The sequence below is a fragment of the Diprion similis genome, chromosome 10 (assembly GCF_021155765.1).
Source record: "Diprion similis isolate iyDipSimi1 chromosome 10, iyDipSimi1.1, whole genome shotgun sequence".
NCBI classification, from domain to species: Eukaryota; Metazoa; Arthropoda; class Insecta; order Hymenoptera; family Diprionidae; genus Diprion; species Diprion similis.
The window spans coordinates 11,666,242-11,688,863 of NC_060114.1; the positions used below are offsets into that span (position 1 = coordinate 11,666,242).

At 39.6% G+C, this 22,622-nt stretch overlaps 1 protein-coding gene across 7 annotated transcripts in view; it reads right to left on the bottom strand.

Annotated features, from left to right (window-relative positions):
• Positions 1–22,622, bottom strand: part of LOC124410926 (sodium/potassium/calcium exchanger Nckx30C) — a 44,823-nt gene that overhangs the window by 16,078 nt on the left and 6,123 nt on the right. For 2 of the 7 annotated variants that reach the window (XM_046889657.1, XM_046889663.1), the window contains exons 2-4: positions 22,253–22,276; positions 12,967–13,258; positions 967–1,229 (exon numbers count right to left, since the gene is read on the bottom strand). In XM_046889657.1, the coding sequence (XP_046745613.1) occupies positions 967–1,229; positions 12,967–13,258; positions 22,253–22,276 (579 nt within the window). The remainder of the gene's footprint in view (positions 1–966; positions 1,230–12,966; positions 13,259–22,252; positions 22,277–22,622) is intronic. The other 5 variants (XM_046889658.1, XM_046889660.1, XM_046889664.1 and 2 more) reach the window with 5 other exon arrangements.

The window sequence follows — 22,622 nt, forward strand, 5'->3', positions numbered from 1 at the left end:
ATGAAAAGACTCGCTCACAGCCTCTTTCATTCGCGAACAGACAATAAAAAAGCATTTCAGATGCAGCGGCAGAGTCAGGCCGACCTGCATCGCGATGTCTGCAGTCTGCAGCGAGCTAATATCACGAAAAGCTTCAAGCGACTCCCAATTTTCGGCAATCGATTAGCGAACATCCGCTGCGAGGCGATTGCCGAGCTGATTCTCACCCTCCCTCTTCTACTTTAAACCCCCGCGTCTCCTCCGTCCTTCTTTCCTGGCTGGTGAATTCGCTCGCGTCTCGTTTTAAAGTGAACAAAAAAAAAATATAACAAAAAAAAAAAATAAAGACGGAAATGAAACGAGAAAAACGAAGGAAACAGACCTGGCAGTTGGCCTGTATAATATATACATCTACACCATGTATCTGTACCTGTTTTATATCTGTATATATATACATGTATGTATGCATATATCTATGTATTGCAAGCGGAGCGTTTCACGCCAATTCGCGACTTGCCGCACGGTGCAATTGTTAGTCTTTGCTTTTGCTTTCGGATCATGATTCTTGACAAAATTCTTGATTCTTTTTGGTATCGATTTTATCAATTAGGATTACACAAATCTCTTCAAATCGTGAGAAATCACCTGATCGAAGTAAAATTATTTGTCAAGTAGTATCTGACAATCACGTTATAAAATGTAAGTAATCATGAAATACGTAATCATGGTGCCAATTTTTGATCCAGTGAAAAAAATTTGAACAAAGTGTTTAAAAAATTGGAATTCATCGTTGAAACGTTTTTTCCATATGTCACAGAGACTTTCTTAAATCAGATTCAACTTTATCAGCTTTGGTTGGCTTGTTTATTTTTTTTTTCCTTTTTGTCAAGTTTTTAATTGGACAGACATTTCCTAGCCGACTATAAATGCCAAGCATCCTTAAATCCATACTCCAAAATGCAAAATCCGATAGGAAGTCGGTCTTACCGACTCGAGGCCGGCGTCGATGCCGGAGGCGATACCGCCATTAGGAAGTTCCTGGATTCCCGCCGTCGTGCCAGCGGTCGTCGTCGTGGTTGTCGTCGTCCCCTGCGATCCCTGCTGCAGTTGCAGGGTCGTTTCCTTGGACGCAGACCCGGAATAATGCGCGGCTGTCGATGTGGCCGCTCCGTTCTGCGGCCTCGTTGCATCGAGAAGAACTTTGAGCGAGGCTATCGCGTGAAGTTGCGTCGCCTTCTCGTCCACCTTGCCTGCGAAAATAGAAACACCAGCATCTCAGTTATCACTGACGCAATTGCGAGCGTCTTGCGAATATTTCAGAGATATGAGTGCATGTCGTGTTATTGTGGGGTTTTTTTTTTTTTTTTTTTTTTTTTTTTTTTTATTATATCAAAGCGTTCAGAGCAATTTGAGGTTAAGGGCTTTATTATTCATACTTTGACGAATATTTCAGAATTTTTTCATTGAAATTTATAACAAAATGGCGATACGGCGCATATATGGAGCGATAGACTACGTTTTCAATCCGGTGATACAGATTTCTCGGTCAATTTTTATCCTATCGTGTTGAAATTTTGGACACAATCTTTAAAACGTGTTTATCGATATGAGCTTGTGGTTACATTTTGTAATTTCAATCAAAAAATTTTTTCGAACATTTGGGCTACGAGGTCAAGCCTGAAAGAGTGTTTTAAACTCAAGAAAATTTTTCTATCTATTACAAATTGCACAGTGATGTCGGGAGATTCGGCACCGCAAAACCCCTAGAGTTCGAAGTTGTTCGCTACTTATACACGCCATGCCGCCATTTTATTATGAATTTAAATGAAAAAATTCAAAAATCATCTTGAAACTATAAATAATAAATTTCTCGAACTCTTCGCTTGATTTTATTTAAAAAATCTCTTAAAAATATCTATGATTTTAGGCCGTCAAAGCTGCCCCCCCCCCCTCAACCCTCTTCCCCGGCATTTAAACGAGCCAAATTTGCAAATTTGACGTAATGACCATGCATATTTTGGAAAAAATTGTTACATACAGTGAAATTGCTGTACATACGATACTTTTCTTTGTTTCTTTTTTACTTCAACGTTTTTTGGTTATGGTAACGGATGCAGTAGGGTAAAGCAATCGGCACTTATACCGACCGGATAGCAAAATTATGAATTCACCTGTCGTTCCGCGACAGACGCGTAGAATGGATTTTCGCACAGGCATTCATAATTTACGAAAATTAACTTTCTTCCACATTTCAATCCGTTTCTTCATCTACGACGATACTATTACGCATTATACGTCGAATGCCTGTGCGAAAATCTGTTCTGTGACGCTGTCACGGTATAAAAGGTGAATTTGTCGTTTCGTTGTCCAGTCGGTAAAAACGTCCTTTGGTTTATCCTATCGCATCCGTTAACGTCGTTAATCTTAATCTCGTATGTACATGTTTAACGGGTGAATTTCTGGACTCTATAACAAACACCACTCGTTTTTGGAATAGGAAGCTCGTGCTTGACGATGCATTTTTTTATGCCAACAGAACCGAAAGAAACGATTTTGCTCAATCGATGAAGCAGAACTCTCATTTTTATCCTCGTATATTTGATGTTTTCGATTCGATGACCTGAACTAATTATTTTCGAGTCCAATATTATGCATATATATGTTTATATGATATTTATTTACTCAGTTTCATCACAATTTCTAGTAATATATAGAAAACAATTACTCCCCCTTACTCTCCGCCCAATCAGCTAAGAGAATTCGGTGCTTCTAGACCCGCAGAAACAGTCGATAACAGGAAGTTGAACAATCGGTTGAATAGCATAATCGTTATTTAGACTATGGGAACAGGAACGGGAAGCCCGATTGCCGTAGTGATTCATCGCCGTAGTAACTATACAAGCAGATTTAAGGTACCTAGAGAAGCACCACTGCAACCACAACTAGACAAGTTACTGCTCGTACTGGTTGTAACATCTATTATTCAGGTGCACCGGCGCTACTGATAAATGCAGCAAATGCTTTCTCGTTGAGTCGAGGTGTTGTAATTACTCACGTAATATAAAGACTACACGGATTGCTGTTGGCCTTTGAACTCTATGGTGGCGCCCGGCTAGTGGCGAAAATCTGAACAGTCCTATTTAGGATAGAATTCGAAGTTGATTGACTGCATATCAAATTCTAAACTAATAGGACTATTCGGAAATTCACCAAAAGGTGGGCGCCACTATAGAATTAAAATACCAATTCAGAGTAAAGGGCGATTAACTCTCTCTAACCTCAAAAAATTTTCACTGTTGTCAATAGGGCACAACTTTCACTGACGTGATACGTCAACATTTTGAGGTTAGAAACAGCTGATGTCTGTTATCAGTATGTATAGCAACACGTGAGGAAATTACAAGACCTTGACGCAACGAGAAAGCATTTACTCCATTTCCCAGCAGCGCCTGTGCGTCTAAATAATAGATGTGAAAACCAGCATGAGCGGTAACTTGTCTACCTAACTAATTGAGCACAAATGCCAAAGACAACTGTCAAAATTTTTTAGGTTAGAGACAGTTGCTCATCCTGGCAAACGGGCCATGCAGTCGTTAGGAATTCACTCTGTATATGGGTGCAAGGAAATTCTCAGAAGATATTCGTTTGTTAGAGTTACTAAAGGTTCAAGTAAAATCGGTAACGCTACAATAACTATCAAATATTGTTAAAATTTCATTTTAAAATATCATACGATTACCTATTTAGTGTATTTGAAAATAATACCAAGACATACTAGATTTTTTGCGTAAATGTTAAAAAACTAATTTTCATCCTGTACACAAAACGCGCTGTTTCTTGGGCATGGTGAAAAAATAAAAATAGGTCAGAACTGCGTAATACCGACAACTGGAAGTTTCTCGGCCTACTTCCGGCTGATATTAAATAATAACAGGAATTCACCACAGTTCTTATATGCACATTGCAGCCAACCTCCGGCGTTTACGACGTCGTGTCACCGTTTGTAATATACGAGTATGCACCATACTCGCATCAGCGCATTCTTATCTATGGGGAAATGGGAAATATACGTGCAGGGACATTACGTCTTCTTTTTATGCTTGAGCAATATCCAACCGGTCGCGAATAGTTAAGAAATTCATACACGTTTACGTATAAGGATGTAAATTCTTGTCTCTTTTTGCTCAATTTATCCTTCCTGCAAAAAATCTGTGAGGTTGTTGGAAAAAAAAAAAAAAAAAAAAAAAAAAAAACAACTAGCGAAACACGCAACCTTATCGTAAAATAATTCAAATACTTATATATATATATATATGGTCGTCGATTTCGTATGACTTGTCGGATGTCGATTAAAAAAAAAAAAAAGATTTTCCATTCCTTTCTTTGATTCCATCAAATATGTATTCGATGTATGTATAAATTGCATCTGAATAGGTGTGTATGCAGTCCGCACGTATAATTTCTGTAGAATATCGACCTAAGGGTTCCTTCCTTCGTCAGTCGAGTCTTCCGTCCTGCCTTCGGCTGTTGAACTTGCAGTTGGTTGGTCGGTCTGAACGGTACGCAATGATAATGACGGTGGTGGTGGTGCAGGGGTGGTTAGAAGTTGAGTCGAGTCGAGAGAGCTTCGGATAAGTTCGAAGAGAGGAGGGTAGATGGAAAGGTGCAGCGCCAATTAACCCGGAAAGCTCAAGCCCTGTTATCGCTTTAATCCGCGGACGAAAGCGTCTAGGATTCGTGGATCTAGTGAAACATCGAGCACGTGGCTCTTGTGAACGGAAGACGATAAAGATTACTCGCTTTTGCTCGTGGAAAAAGGAATTATATATAGTCAAAACAGTTCCTCCCCTCTTACAAATGGAGGGTTTTTGTTCGTCGACAAAAACTTTACGGAGTTACGTTCCGGTTGTTCTGCAGTTAATCTTGGAGTGGCTTAGAGTTTTGTTAAGGTTCAGTATAAGTGGATAAATGACGAGATTTAAAAACAAAATCAAAAATTAAGATTTATACAGAGTGAAGGAAATATGTTCGGTTGTATACTTGATTCAAATAACCTTGCATTATACCTATTATAGAAGTAGAAGTTTTGACTACAGTTGACAGCTCGATTGTAGTTTTAATTTTTGATAAATTACGCTGCACTGTTACGTTTTTTCTTAGTCACCAAGAATTTGCAGTTTGTCCACGTTCGGAAAATAAAATATAATAAAAAGGATCCTCGATCTTATGTCATCGTGTACAAATAATAAAAGACTAGCATATTTTGGGCAGACCAACCATAAGTTAAGACTCTAAACGTTATTACCTAATAACAGCACAATATTCTTCATTTGAATTTACGATTTTGAATTTTGTCTTCCTTTCTTTTTTCTTTTCTATGTCAAGGAGAGATTCTTATCATAAAACTCAACTCAATCAACTTCAACTCGACTCTTTAAACGCTGGTTTAATCATTTCTTTTGTTCGATGCACGTTTCACTGAATTGTGAATAAGCCTGATGCATTCATTCTGAAACACTCGAGATAAACCCGCTGGCCGCAAAATGACCTCAACATTCAGAACATCGCAGTGTCGTAGCTGTTTCCAAATACACATAGATAATCAAAAGACGCGATGTCCAGTGTTCAGGAAAAAACTGAAAGTCAGACAGGAAAAGTCAGGGAAGTTTTCAATTATTTACAAAATTTTGGCGACGACATGAAACGAGAAAGAATAAATCTTCCCCCAAAAAGGATCCAAATTCAAAGAACCATTTTTTAAAATCATGAGCCTGTTTTTGAGTACCGATTAATTCCGAGATATTCCCATTACGAATTCACCCGCAAGTTGAGGATTTTTTCCATAATGGTAGTTTGAATTTTAGTCCATGGAAAAAATTGTAGTTTGATCAGGGAGTATCAAGAAACGTTCTCAATCGCTTTAGAATCCACTATGAAAAAACAGTAGTAATAATTTGAATTTTTTTAAATTATCAAGGGGTAGCTGCACGCCACACGAAAGGAGGTCTGTCTACCTTCGTTTCAGGGGTTCGGGGGAGGGGAAAAGGAGCTTATAGAGAGAGAATACGGTTCGAGGGAAGTTCGGTGAGATTTGCCGCGTCGGCGATCAATGCGTAGGTTTCTAGGTCAGGGCTGTGTTCGACACGCCGCCCGAACTCGGCACCCTTATCCTCCTCTTCAGCGTCCTCCGCACTCGAATTCGCGCGCTAGTTGTCCCGCTGGCTTACTGACCGATTAGCAGGCTTCGCTGAATCGGTACAAAACGCGTCTCGTCGAAGGGCGATTCACTGAGGAAAGTTAAGAATTCAACAGTTGACCGTAGAAAATCAAATTCCAAATCGAAGGGAGCTTGGGTAGCTGGAATATTTTTTGAAACAATGAAAAATTAATCGAGATAACCGAAATCATTGAAAATCATTACCGATCACTTGGTAGATCGTGGAAATCGTTTTATATCTTACGGTGAACGCCAAGTGGTTTCGATTCGTGAAGATTATATTGCAATTTCTATACTATCGTGTGTAATACTTCCAGTTTTGATTGACTTTTAATGATTTCTCATGGCGTTCTCGATGATTTCCAGTGATTTTTACGCTTTCCCATGATTCTGTTCGGTTAGGAAATTACTAAACATCGCCTAGAACGCGCGGAAGTGATAGGAAATCAATAGAAATCACGGTGTAAAGGCAGAAATCGATAGAAACAACTCGAAATTGGTGTTGATCAATACGAATCATTCATTTGATTTCCAAGCAACCAATCGAGGTACTCATCGCTTGGCAAATCATAGAAACCGTTCTATATCTTACAGTGAACGCAAAGTGATTTCGATTCGTGAACATTTCTCTACTATCTTCTGCAATTGTTGACTTCCTTCATTTGGTGCTTTCTCACAGAGTTCGAGATGATTTCCGTCGACATTACGTGATTCGGAAATCACTGAAAATCGTCTATAACTCTCGAGCTAATTGGAAACCAATGAAAACCACATTATGAGTGTGAAATCGATAGAAGCCACTCGAAATCAATGTTACAACGCATCGGAATCATTCATTCAATTTCCAAGTGAATAGACTTGGCAATCTGTGCGATATACACACGTGCGGCCAAATTTAGAAATGTATGGAGATACGTGGAGCATGGAAATGAATACTAGAGGCGAACGAGGGGGGGAGAAACGTTCCGACGAATCCTTCCACCCCCAAGGGTGGAGACCTTGTACGCGTAACACTTTTGCACGAAAGTATGTTTGTATGTTATACGGCCGTCAGAAACAGGGGCGGCAGGGGGGAGGGGGGGGGGGGGAGGATAGACGGGTTGGTTTTAATGCAGGCGAGAAATCATAAAACAGCTCCGCAGAGAAAGAGAAAAGGAATGGAAGAAGGGCGCATGCAGGGGGGAGAGAGACAAGGCCTCGTTTTCTCGGGCATCTTATATGTATGAATACCTGGATATGTATGAAAGGACTGACTGGCGTGTGTATAAGCTAGTACCAACATACTGCAGTGTATTCTTTATTCGAAGCGACAGCAGCTTCGTCGGACTTTTGAATTTAGAAATGAATCAACAAATCTCTCTTGTAAAGCTTTCTGGCCGTTTGTTTCATCCGGTTTCATTTTCTTATTCTTTTTATTCGTTTCGCTCGGTTCCATCGAGTCACTTCCAAGTAATAGTCCGTAACAAAAAAAAAACGTCCGTTGTACATGAGGAAAATTTTTAAAAAGCTCATGAATTCCGAAAACCACTATTTTCCGTTACGCTAAAAAAACCCAATACCTATATTTTGTGCGTTTCACTCGCATGCAAAATCTGATAGTTACTCGTATCGTAGTCATGTTCGAAATTTCATCGGTTTACCGTGTGAGTTAATATATGTTTTTTTTTTGTTTTTTTTTTTTCATTTGGCGGCAAACCCACACCTATAATTCGTCAAGAACACGTTATATTTGTAGACACGTCGAGGGAGTCTGATCAAACGGCAAAAGGATCCTGCCTCCGGCATTTTCAGGGTTGGGTGTGACGATAGAAAGAAGCTTGCCTGCGGGGCGTTTTACACCACCTAATCATAAGCCGCCTAATCTCTTATATCCGCCCGTCATGCTGTGTGCTTGTTCTCGATTCTTTGTACTCTTTTTCTTCAAAAGACTTGGTCGGATCGTTCTCATCATTTTCTCGGCATTGCTTCTGCCTTGTGTAGCAACGTTTAAGGGGGTGCCCTGGACGATTTTAACGTTGTCGTAGATATACATAATTCTGAACGAAAAGTTTTCAATATACGTTTTTATTCGATGCGGAAATAAAGAAATGGCACAAAAACTACGAATCTACGAATCTTGTCAAAGGCTTATTGCGTTTAAAAAACGTGGAAACTGGGATATCGCATCACCTTAACCTGTTTCTCGTATGACATGAAGATAATATTTTAAACGAAACTGAGGATAGCTGAATTAATTGATGAAAATATAGATAAAATAAAACAAGATATATTTATAGTTACAAAAAAACAAAGGAATCTGCGTCTTTAGCAATTTGAAAAACTAAAGTGAAGTGAAAGAGGGAATGACTTGGAGAACGGAGTTAACGGGAGAATAATAATATACGGCACACCGGATAAAAATCGCGGTAAACATTATTCTTTAGAAAATTATTTGCAACCCCGGCAGTAAACGGGTTTAAGTATATAGCAGCCCATGAGTGCCTCTTCAGGCTGACGAGTGGAAATGGCAGAGAGGTTTCGTGGCTGGGCTAGACTGGGTTGAGTCGGGCTTCCGATTTCGGTTAAGATGTTCTCAGTAGGCAGACTTTAGCACCTCGATAACTTACGCACCTATTCGTATCAGGATCGATCGTTCAATTATCGATTATTGTAATTATCACAAGAGCTTTTCTAATCTCAATTGGAATAATTAGCTGATCAAGGTGTCTCGTAAGCGTGTTCATTTCTCATCATCGGTCCTTTGTCGCGACTTGAAGTTTCGCAAATTGGAACAGCATCATGAGAGTAAAATGAGGGGGGGATAGAATGTACAAGGACGTTGAGGGATGTTAAAATGAGACGATGCGAAATTACGGAAAAGGGGGAACGACGTTACAGTTGTCGGGCAATAAATAATAATAATAATAATAATAATAAGGGAAAAGCTCGCGTGTCTGGGTCTTTTTACTCGAGGGACAGGCTATAGAGAAGCACATAGTGGTGGGTCGGTGCCTACTGCTTCGATGGTTGTACGTATGTATATGTATTCAAGAGGAACGGAGATATCCAGGTGAGCCATGTCTGCGGAGACGAACTTGTCGACGTCGTCGTCGTCGTCGTCGACGGTTGTGCATGTGCGAGACGCGAAGGAACGGATTTGAGGAAAGGTTGAAAGGTCGATCGGGATCAATGCGTGCAGGGCTGACTGACTGACACACACACCCCTAATCGAGATTCTGTGCATGTGACCAGGTTAAACGCGTTACATACACGTAAATATGTAATCGCGAGTGGCATGCTTAAACAGCCGCGCTTATACCTCCCCACTGAATCAACTATACCTGTTTCTTACTACAACTATAAACAAGTATTTCCATGCACATATACCTTCGGTATACTAGAGAGAATTGGACCTCGAATCGAAATCGCTGTTAGTAGTCTACGTGCAGGTATTATTATATTATACATGTACAAACTACGTGATAAATTGAAAGCAGAGCTACCTCTATATCTATGTATATATAGATATATATAGATATGATAATAAATTAGATTTTCTATGTACTTATAGCTCGTACTGATGTATGGTCTAGGTGAAATGTATATATTTATGTGGGAATATATTATAACATCAACGTCTATGTACTTGGAATGTACATACATTAGGTCGGAATAATCGTGCACGAATATATATATATATATATATACTTGTGTTATGTGTGTACATATTTTTATAACAAAATTTGAATAATATATTGTTTAAATTCATCATGCTACATAGACATAACTCTACTTCTGCTGCTCCTGCTGCAGAACCGCGCCTGCTATTTCAACGCTACAAATTTTAAAGATACATGCCTTGAATATAATATTGTCGCATGCGTTAAACAAACTTTTTTAATACAATAATTGAGTGGTTATTTTATACGCTGGGACAAGACTTATTATTTGGGTTTATGGTACGGTGGTTTGGGATCAGATTTTTTGTATTGTAAGTTCATTATCACTTTTTCTTTCATTATCGAATAATAAATTTATTCATGTATTATCTCATGAATGTGGATTAACAGAGTTACCAGCAAACCGGTTAAATAAGGTGAAAAACAATGAATGACTGGTACACAAACTGTGGACCAAAAAACTCACTGCAAACAGCGGAATGTATGTATTCATACATGTGACGTTATGTCCCGTATAACAAAAAAAGGGACAAGTTTTGTCTGGAGTGAATTTTTTTATAACCCAGTTTTATTACAACTCATGCACGAGTTTACCGTTATTACAAAGTATAATCAAGTAAAAATAAAGAAAGCAAAAAAAGAAAAAACGTGAATTTATACGTTTTTAAGACGTCGATGCAGCCTTTCTTGCTGAGATTGAGGTGAAAAAAATGTACGGAAAGAATTCTGATCGTTCGTTAAAAGATTCTCGAAATTTTTCATACAAAACCTCTGCAGAAGAGCAGATTAATTATAACATTTGACATGTGAATATTTTCACGTCATTGCGTAGGACGCTGATCGATTCTGAAAGTAAATTTCAAGGGTCAGCAATTCTGTCAGTTCAAATTACACTTCAGTACAGTGTCCGCACTCCTCGATAATAGTGTATTGTATTACAAGGAGGTAAACTCCTTTCCGTCCTTTCGGGCCGAGCGTAAGTTTCCAATGTGAGTCGTAGATGCACCGATAACAAATATGGCAAATGCGCGAGGCGAAAAGATCGTTGCCGAAACGAAGCTCAAAATTGAGGTTAGGATCGCGTAACGTCACAATTATTTGCAACTGCGCATGCGCGTAGTGTAGAAAATACGATTTTTCACCCCTAGGAGTTGAAAATGGTCTTTTTTATACAGCACGCATGCGCATTCGCTGACTCACACGACCGTCATAGAAACGGATACTTTGTGTACGGAAAACACGCGTGAAAAAACGCGTAAGTAAAATATGCTTGCGTTATATAAACGCACTTTAACCCATTAGTTACGTACTCATCCGACTGCCTGAGACGCGACGTTTCAGAGGTACTCATGAAGGCTTTTTCACGTCATCGTACCTACTTCAAAAGTTTATTAGTATGTAAAAAGTTGACATAAACCGGTGCGATGTAAACTTGCGTTATGGAAAAAGTTCCCTAGTGAGTGCTCAGTTCTTCGAAACTCCGTTACGTGTATCTCGTTATGTATGAGAAGCAGTTACGTCAGTTAGCTTTTTGACAATCTGGTGAAAGAAATTTATATGTTCAAGTCAATTGTGAGTATTTTGGAAAGTATTTCATTTAACAATTTCTTCATATAGACGTACGTATGGAAAATTTTCGGGACCGGGATTTATCCATAAATAATTTCACTGAAATACAGTTACTCGTAGATTTTGTTAGAACTTGGTTGAAACTTTAACGCAGATAACCAATTAAAATCACTTACTGGTGATCGGCTAACCAAAATAAACCCTGAAAAGCTTGATCCGTCGATTAAATCACTGGCGTTAATCACTCTTCGTTAACTAACAAAAAAAATTACTGAGAAAGTGTTTGTTACACCGTGACTTCCAATTTAAAATCTATGCTTTCCTCATTGTTCTACGGAGATGACTGTACGACTATAAGTTCATATGCTGATCTCCTTAATTAACGATAAATAGATCAACAGTGTTATTTGATCAATGAGGGTGAAAATGAACGAAACAACATCCCTACTGCGTGGTCAAAACGATTTTCAAAAAAAGTAGAATAACCCAATCTAATTGATATTAACAATTATTTTAGAAAAAATATTTTGTAAATAAAACGTTGAAAATTCTTTAACTCTTGTGTTTTTGATCCGATTTCAATGTTTTCAAACTCATTTTGTTCGCTGGCCAGAACTTCGCCAGTTATCTAAGAACAAACGGGAAATTTTACATTAAAGTATAGTTTTAAGACGCAAATGCAATTGGTGACAAGTATTTGTTGCACCATAATTATGTAAATAAATATATTTTAATCCACTCTGGAAATAACTATCTCTGAAAATTTCAGTGACCACCAAAATAAACTCAAAATCATTGGAATCAATTTAAATACACTAAAGTTTAATTATTTCTGACGTTATAATTACAAAACCTTTTAAAAAATTTCATATTATTTGAATTTTTTCGAAACGGTTTCTATTTCTTAAGTATTTGAGACGATGCTACATTCGTCTTCACCGCACCATTGGTGCAAATAACACTTACTAGCAACTTGTTTAACGGTTTTTTCTACCTTCCTAAGACCCATTAATTGCATGAGATGCTTATGCTACATCTACCTTTCTTGCAAACGTTCAACTATTACAACCCCCCAAAAAAGTGTCTTGTTCGGCAGACTAGACCATATTTTTGGACCCGTTGAATGCAAAATCGATGTCAAGATTGCTTCATCATCACCAGATTCTCAGTTCCACATAAAGTATTGGATTCTAACTTGCGCATCGAAAAGTCACGTATGTTCCAAGCAGAACGATTACTCAGAGTCCTGGAGGTGACGAGGCGATTCTGACACCGGATTCGGATTCAGCATATCCAAAAACATGTCGGCAAAAGACACCCTTTTTTTCTGCGGGCTTGTGTTTTTCGACAAATTAAGTGATGCTGGGATGTAGTACCTACCTAGGTTATTACCACGGGGTACGTCTACCTACATTGTACATACATACCTACCTACAATAACAGCGCGCCTACCTATACGTATGCGGCATAAAACAATTCAGTCTCTAAATTAGCCTCGTTCGCAAGCAGCAAGCCGAGAGTGATAGAGTGTTGAGGATATACCGGTGCGGGACTGACCGTCGTGGAGCGGGTCGATAGTGTGGATCATCAGCTGTAGCAAACCATGGCGAAACTTGGCGTGGCTTTCGCGCGTCGTGTGACTTGTCGTTTGTCCGCCACCCCCGACGCCGCCTCCGATGCCACTCGTTCCGTCTCCACCGTGGCCGCTGCTGCTGCCCCCTCGACTGCTGCTGCATCCAGCCTCTGCGACTGAGGCTGGGACCCCGCTGCTTCCGCAGGCTCCGGAGACACCGCCGACGCTGGTCTCGCTGCTGTTTGTCGCGTTGGGATGCTGCTGAAACACAATTTCGAAAATACACCGAGGTTAGGAAGCTTTTCGTAAAAGAATACCTGCGAACGCCTGCTGAGGAAAGAAAATATCGAATGAAAAGTAATTCTTCGTCAATTTCATGCAGGATAATATATTCCTTCAATTTTTACTGTTTATGTTGACTGAATGCTGCGAACGATGGTTAGCCTAATGGGATTTTGTGTGTCTTATGCAGGGATTGCATGTTAAACGGGCTCCGTCGGTAAAGAAGCCGCTGGATCGATAACGCATGCCCACCTAGGCCCACTTACCCGCAGAGTAACTGGTCACGAAAATTTACGCCGTTTATTTGCCAACTGTACACAGTGAATTCCTAAAGACCGCATGGTCCGTCGTCTTCTAAAGTGTGATGCGCACGCGCTACGATCCGAGAACGACTGTTTGTCGGAGCGAGGAACCGTCATTAATGTAACCTAAAAAATTTTAACAGTTGTCGCTGGCAGTTGTGCTCCACACCGAAAACTGTCAAAATTTTTGAGGTTACACACTTCGCTGGGAACTGTCGTCGTCGTCTATGACGGTTGGTCGGCCTGGGGAACAGTCGCGTTCAGATTCTAATGTGTGGGCATTAAATTTGAGCAAACGACGGACCATGTAGTCGTTAGGAATTCCCTTTACATACGTATATATTAAATAGAGTTGTTTTCAACGATGAAACAATAAATCTTATTATTACCTTGCATCTCTACGCAGATGTATCCTAAATTCCCTGAGATTTCGTGTAATCTGCGATTTTTGTCACGACCCGCGATCCCCGGTGCCTACGTAATACCCACTTATACGTATATAATACTCGGGAAGGTTGTCACATTATCCGAAATCGAGTCTGCACCCTGGGGTCGGAGCCAAGTCGTATGGATATAGGATGCTGCCGGTGCCGTTAAACGCGCTGTGTCAGATCGGATAAGCGCTGGTTTTCTCTCCGTCGACACCGCGACGTGGCCTCGATTATTAACACATTACTACTGCAGTTTCATTTTATTAAAATAGAACGCGACGCGGTAGTTTCGAGGATCTGCTGCTGCAGGTCGTGAGTGGGAAGGTTGGTAGACCTATAGACTCGTCATGTAGGTCGATGAATCGTCCCATACATACACAATGTACACCTCATCCAATGCGGGTACAACGTACGAGGATGACTCCAAGCGATTATTGATGTAACGGTGAAACGCTCTTGCAGATTTAATGAATCGGATGGTTTCATTTGGAGTTCACGTCTGTTCAATGACGGCACTATTACTTTTATATTCTACCTGATAATTAACAGGTTGTGTTGCTTCGATTGGGGGTCGTTTCGCCTGGATTCAGGCAACTTTGTCACTGTCATGTGACCATTGTCCATTGTCAGCGTCGGTACAAGGCACACACAATAATCATATGCCTATATACACATACGTTTCCGAAGAGTATTTGTGGACATCAATAAATTTTCTCATACCGGTGAAAAGGACAAAAAAATGAAAATTGCTATGACAACTCGGTTACCTAAAACAAATGAAAAAGAGGCAAGCCAGAGACAGACTGAAAATTCATACTCTAGTAGCTACGTATCTATTAATTGGAATACGACGTGGCCCCTATACCTATATACTCCTTCTGTATTGATACCAATTAGGGAGCACCAGTATCGTAGAGTAATTGGCGGTATCGCGGTCCTTGTGTAACCCAATACGGTAATCGGATTATAATCAGAATGACCGACTGCAGCAGAGGCAGGTTTGGTGAAATGAAATTGAGTGAAACGTGTTTCTGTGCGCATGCGGTATAGATGCTGCGTATTTGAATTTAAGCGGGATATAACATATGTCCTAACTTCCTAACATATGGAACAAGCTTCACCGAAAATAATAAAGCATGAAAATAAAACACGACGCGAGAAAATTAAGGCGTAGCAATATGGCTACCGTGGCACTTCAGTGAGTCTCCACCTCGGAACTTTGATCGCTTCTTACTGCTAGTCAATTTCTTAACTGCCGGAAATTTTTGATTTCACCGATTTTCTAACCGCGGCATGATTCCGGAATGCGGAAATTTTCATTAAAACAAATCTGGATTGCAACGTGTCTCCGCTACTGAGCCCCGTCTAGTCGTTCGTAGAGCAAACGTTTGGCGACGTTTAGCACAGGTGGAAAAGTGATTTGAGCAAAAATTGCAATTATTGCAGTAGTTGCAAGTAAAGTTACACCTGTACACCCGCAGCATCGTAATAGCTGGAGCGGACTGCACTTGTTATTATTTGAGGTAATGAACCAGCTCCTAATTAGCGAAGAGGTCGACAGCCGCGGTCCACAACTTTTAATTGCTACTTGACGAGAGTTAATTTCACTCCAGAACTCAGATGATATAACCTCAAGTTCTCATCGCCAACTGAGTTAAAATCAGTTATACAATAATATACTTCGAAGAATATAAAAGAGATGTACATGAGTGGATAACTGTCTTGAATTAGGTATAAAAATTACTCGCGAGCTTGAAGAGTCTGTGTAAATAATTTTAGACGTGAAATAGTTGAAATCTTAACAGTAAGAATTAGAAAAAGTTGAGTTTGTCACAATAAATTTCACAAGCCAAAATAATCGACTGCATAACTGTTCTCTTCGTGGTTTAACAGTGGTTTAATAATCATCGATGATCCATTGAATGTCGTACCGGTTTGACAACAGCATGCGCCTCAATTGCGGATCGGTCAGTGCAAAAAACTCGTGTGAATGTTAAGTGGGACAGAAAATGTTCACCCTGTCCAGTTCCCACACACATTATAAAGAACATAACGCTTTTTGCTAATGCAGCAGGGTCGACTATCATACACACACAAGAATGTGACTGCCGCGGCGGCAAGGACTCGCCGACCATTTCTGGGTCGAGTACCGGCCGTCGGGGCTTCTACCCTGCTGCAGGGTGAGTAGTTGCCCGCGGCGCGGTCGTGGAAGGAGGAGACGAGTGCTTCCTAAAAGTTGCATTCCCCAGGGTGCATGGCGAGCGAGTTGAGAGAGTCTAGCACTAGACGACAATAAGGTGTTCACCAGGCGCGCCTCGACGTGCTGCACCCAGCTGCTAAGTAATAAGTGCGGGCACTCGTATATGATATAGGTTTTAAATTAATTTTGTCTCAGACACAAGCTCCGACTAATTTCTTCCGTTTCATCACCTTTATTTGCCCCTTTCGTCTGGCTGACTCTTGTTCATTCATTTTCTGCTTATCCTTGTTTGAAGACATTCCGCAGTTTTTTTGTTTCGCCGTTTTTCATATTCATTATCGTATACCTTCCCGCACGTGGTCTCCAGAATGGAGGAAAGAAAGTAATCATTATACGTGTATGTTTCATATTTCGAGATGAAACGGTAAAACATGGCAAAGCTGTATGACCGACTACGCATGCGCGAAATAATTGAACTCTATTGGTCGGTGAGATCGTACCGCGACAGTATTTACGTCTGCAAAGCAGTGCAGACAACTTACTCGATATGCGGAATGAGATACGAAACCTTTTCGCGGCGAGTGGCAAATTGAAATTATGTTATCAGTCATCAGTCAGTTGACAATGAGAGTTAGTTCAGTCTACCCAAGGCTTCACATGAACTATTTTAGATTTTCTTACGAATGCAAAAAAACATTCGCACCACCTACATCACGACGACAAATCACGTTTGACAACCAAAACTTGAAGTAGCCAGCCTGCACGAAGAAACCACAAAACTCACGCATGTGCAGTCGGGCACTCAAACTGCTAAGTTTCATCATTTCCTCTCGGTACGATAAGAGTGAAATGAAGAACCAAGAACTCTGTCCCGCCGTATTTATGAAATCTGGGGATTCTACGCTGATCTAAACAACAAAAAATTAATCACGGAAATACGAAACTAGATTCTTGACGCAGTGCCATGCAGAATCGATTGAACGTTTGGCAATGGAATCGTGTCCTCCTTGAGGGTTCTATCGCTTATTGATATCCGCCGAAGGACCAGCTATTTTGTATAATTGTGCTCGTCACATTGGGTCTCATGATTAATTGTCTCCGGTCGCTTAAAAAGGTTCCGCTGGCAGTACGGAGCAGACATTATTATGCGGAACACAGTAGCCATGTACCTACCTCATTTCCATCCTGCGTACCATCCTGCATCGATTGTGCGAGTGACGCTCATTCAATCGTCGAAGAACAATGTCGAAGTAATTACAATCGACGTTACGTACACGTATTATATGTCTGCAAACCTACCACCCTGGCTATTCAATATCAAATCAGCTTCCCGGCATATTACACGTGTAACGCATATTGTTCAAATTATCGGTATCCACATACTATCCAATTACTGATCGGAATGGAGTTCTCACCTAACTTCAAGTTTTCGCGAAGATCTCCAGCTACTCGGTACTCGATCATTTATAAGCCGCTGGAAAGGTCATTTTTGAATTTCGACTGACCTAACCCCCAAATCGGCTCCAAATGATTCAAAAATAATTCCCTTACTTTTTCAGATTTTTATCTCAACTCTAGCCCGTGCCCCCCAGAGATCATGGATTTCCCCATTCCACCCTCTCAGAGGCACATCAAATCTACCGAACGGGCTTAGATGAAATTTGGTATAGGAGGGTTTCTGGGGTTGTGAATACGAATCTGAACTCAAAATTTGAAAATTCAAAATCACAGACCCCATATGGTAGACAAAAACCCCAAAAGTCACTTGATATTGCTATATTATACCCGTCATTTTTAATTTTGCGATGTCGAGTTCAGTTTCATAATCAGCGACATCGAAAACCCTAAGGATACCGAGTTTTATCGAAATCAAACGACTTTTCGGATTCCAGTCCACCATATTGGATCTGCAATTTTCAATTTTCGAACTTTGAGTCCAGATCCGTAATCAGCGAGCCAAGAAACCCGCCTGGACTAAATTTCATCTAAATCAGTTGCGTAGATTTGATGTGCCCCAAAAGGCAAAAACAAGGAAATTATTTTTGAATTATTCATAGCGGATTCGGGGGGTGAGCCGGTCAAAATTCAAAAATTATCTTTTCAAAGTCCACCCTAATGGACGCATATCACAGAACGAACAGAAAAGTGGAGAAATTTTCGACAAGAAGTAAACCACACTGAGATTTCCTTCAAGTCGTGCAAATTGACTTGAAGCCACTCGGCGTAATCCTTGTCAAACACTGTTTGAAAAGCCTTCCAAAGACGATGGAGCTGGAATCTATAAGCCAGGCAATAATTAGCGAAGAAAGAAGAAACGAGGATCGAATGGGCATTGAATAACGATGAGGACAACAAAAAAAAAGAAAAGAAAAAAAATAAATCAAAGAAGCTCATGACAATTAAACCAGGAATTAAAATACAGGCTGTCGACTCCTGGCACGAGGTGGCAATTTGCAATTCGAAGCCTAGCTAAAACGCTGCAAGCAGTCAGGATGTATCAGCGAGCTGAGAAGGGGATACGATACGGTGGTGGTGCGGCGCCTAGCCCTGGTAAATCGAGCGTGCAGCAGTCGTCTAACGGTAAGCCGCTTAAAGCAGCACCCTGAACGAACGAACGGACGGACGGCTACAACCCCACGTGACAAATCCCGTTTCAGGACTTACAGTCAGCCGAAGAGCTTTCTCTCTCTCTCTCTCTCTCACTCTCACTCTCTCACACTCGTCGTCTCGCCATTTCTAGTCCGTCCATGTCCGCAGCGTAACGAGTTCGAGCATTATGTGTTGAACATATGTATATCTATGAACGATGTAGGCTGATGGTATGCGGAATAAGTTGCGTTACGATTTATCGCTGAATAGCTTCGTGGCGCCATTACATAATCTCCATCAACCCCGAGACTCTTAATGATATTTTTTAACGCACACCATTAGGGGAACCATTATGTAGCGAAAACTGATTATCGTAGTATGAAAATATCAATTATTTTCTCGGATTTAGTAACGATCAATTATGGAGGTTTTGATAAGTTCGTAGGTTATGTTTACTGTGTGAACATCGGGAACCACATTTTATTCCATTCAACCTTAACCCTTAGTGGACCGGCGTACGCTATTTGGCGTTAGGTTATTGACCTACCAACATTTGACGTCAATTTGGTCCAACGTTCTGGACTTTAGATCACTTTTCTGTAGAAAACTAGATTCTTCGAAATTCCTTAGACCCCGGTCCTTTAAGGGTTAAACCTTACTTTACCGACCTCACCGTCACTAGTTTCTTCTCATGAATCAAATACGTAAAATACGGCTTCTCACGTTTAAACAGGAAACATGAACCACGTGCTTTTTGAACCGTAGATAATTTAAAACGCTGCAGGTTTTCTTAAAGATCTCTTTTTCAGATGCCGCCAGGCGCCGGTTTCCCGTTAAGAATTCAATTCGTGTGATTAAAAATCTTGCAATAAAAAATAGCACGCTGCACGAAAGCTCGCCACAGCTCGAGCTACAGCAGCTCTTCGGAATTAAAACAGAGAGAAAAGAACGGCACGCGAATATAGTGCGGAGTAGGTATGTGCACGTGCATGCCCGGAAGCCGACGTGACTAGGTGCAGAGCAATGTGTGCGTGCAGGAGAGTGCATTTCTGTGTAACAATACGGTAGGCGGGTGAGCCTAGCTGCAAAATTTCCACAAGGCTTCCAATTTTCGTGTGTGTGTGTGTGTTTGTGTGCGATAGACACGTAGGTATGAGCGGCACGAACAAAATCATCCAACCAGAAAGTGGGCACTAGCATTTGCAAAACGCGATCCGCGAAAATTTTCGCGAGGGGTTGAGAAAGCAGCGCTCGCGCGTTTTCATACATCGCTCAAGCGTAATGGCTTCGGTGAGCAGTGGTGGTAGTTGCCTATGTAGATGAGATAGCTAATATCCATCTTACTGTACGGCGTACCTGCATTATAATAATTGACGACGAATAGTTATGATACGAGAAATTTACCAAATATTTACAACCTGAGTAGGAGATTACATTTCTACCTATCTAAGGTAGGTACGTACGTGTTTGAAATTTTTACAAACTCAACGATTGGACGGAAAATTTAACGACGATAAACTATAAACCAAATTAAATACTACGATTCACAGATAAGCACGATATTATATTCCGTCGTCTGCTAAAATTTAATGAGCATGCGCTAGAATCCGAAGTGGAGGTTTCCCAGGTCGACCAACCGTCGTAAGTTCTCTACGATGTATGTAATCTCAAATATTTTGATAGTTATCGGTGTTGAGCACAACTGCCAGCGACAATTATCGAAATTTTTTAAGATTACTCTTATCATGGTTGGGGTCACCCTGGCAAACAACCCCTCTCGGATTGTGGCCCATGCGCAGTAAACTCTAGCAGACGACGAAACGTGCTGTCGTTAAGATTTCACTCTGTATACAGTCTATATGAATTATAGGTATACTATATGTGCTTATTATACTGTACACGATATTATTTATTGCACAATTTACGTGTCTAGATTCGTGTACACTTTTTTTGCTAATCAAAAATGAAATAATCACTGTTTTAACTAATGTGGTTTACATTTTTTTGGGTCATTTGATCACAGACTTACATGTATTCCAATTATTGTTGTGTCGTAGTCGATTCTAAGAATTAATTTAGTACGGTTACCTACGGTATTGTAATATAACAACTCTTCCTACAGTGGAATACAACTATTGAAAATATAATAATCAGTCTGTAATAATTAATGGTAACTAAAACCGAGGATTAATAAATTCACACACAATTTTATTGAACTTAGAAACACTTTGACAATTAAAAGTATACTGTTAAAAATGTTTGTGATCTTACTACACTTTTTCTAGACAAAAAAGAATCAAAAATAGAATTTCTGTGTAGCAAAATGTAATCGTCATTAATTTTCTCTAAATTTAATACCAAAGAATGCTCAAAATCCTTCTTCCAAAAACGTTCAACTGCTTTTCAAATATACTAAACTTGCGGTATAAACACAATTTATTAGTTAATTTTATACAAATTATTCACAATTTGCTATAAAATGGTGTAAACGTACTAAACATGCGCATAAGAAAATTGAATAATTGGAATAATAATTTCATAACTACGGTTAAAAAAGGGAATCACTTCGTAATTGATATTTGAATTTCCTCACATCATGAGTCGAATTTTTCTGAACCCGACCAAAATATTCTTTGGGAATTTCTTAATTTCATTTAAAATTTCTACTGAAATCGTAATTTTTTCACAATTCTATCGTCACAAATCACCTTAGCAATCATGTCTTCAATGCTAGGTAAAATACAATTTCAAAAGAGTAAGAAATTTTTTAAGATTGAGATTCAGTTTACCATATTCAAAGAAATTAATACGCAAATCTACGGTATAATGTTGCTCCATGGTATATTGAATTTAAATATTTGCATTGTGATATAGCTAAACAAAAACTTCCCATAGATGTTTTTTATACGTACAGCAAACATTTTTAAAAGTTGATTTTCATTCGTATACTGAGCTTCTAATAATCAAAGTAATTTCCTGTAAAGATTTCTACTTTTTATTTATACGATTGTGTATTTAAATACGTATGTAGTTATACGTTCGTCTAAAAAGTAAGACATTACAATAATTGAAATGAAAAAAGTGCGATGAAAATGATATACAATAAATATACACACATTTATATAGTATAATAATATTAATAATATCTCAAATATAATTCATCAGGTTATAGTACACGTATAAAGTGAATTCGGTGTAAATGATTAACCAGTTTCACTGTTAAACCTTCTGTTTTACACTATAGTACGTATCATGTGGACATATAACATGGAAATCAAACAACTATGAAAGACACGATATACTATAATATACATATAGATAGAGTACTTGTTTCGTGCATGTGGAAAAAAAAAATAGTATGTTGTGCAGTATGTGACGCACGTATACAACAATTAGGTGCATAAATACAATGACGCAAAATAAACTTGAGCTGTCGGGCATGCGGACTCACCAATGCCTGGGCGGCGCTCTGGTGCTGCAAGCAAGAAATTACACCCAGTTACAAAAAAGACATTCGACATGTATGTATCGAGCACAGCTATACATAGTGTGCGCTTATGTATATTATTATGGGGGTGATGATGATTTGGACTATAATTATTATGGATAATACGTTTGCAATGAATATCGTATGTATGTTATATTATATGCGGTCGCAAAAGTGCTGTGTGCAAAAATTGGCAAATTATATATTCTGTAGAGTAATAATAATTTTATGTGTATATATGTATATATATATATGGCACTCTAAATTCAACGTGTATCTACGGATACGTTTTACTTGTTCGGACTTACTGACCCCGTTCCATAATTTCTACACC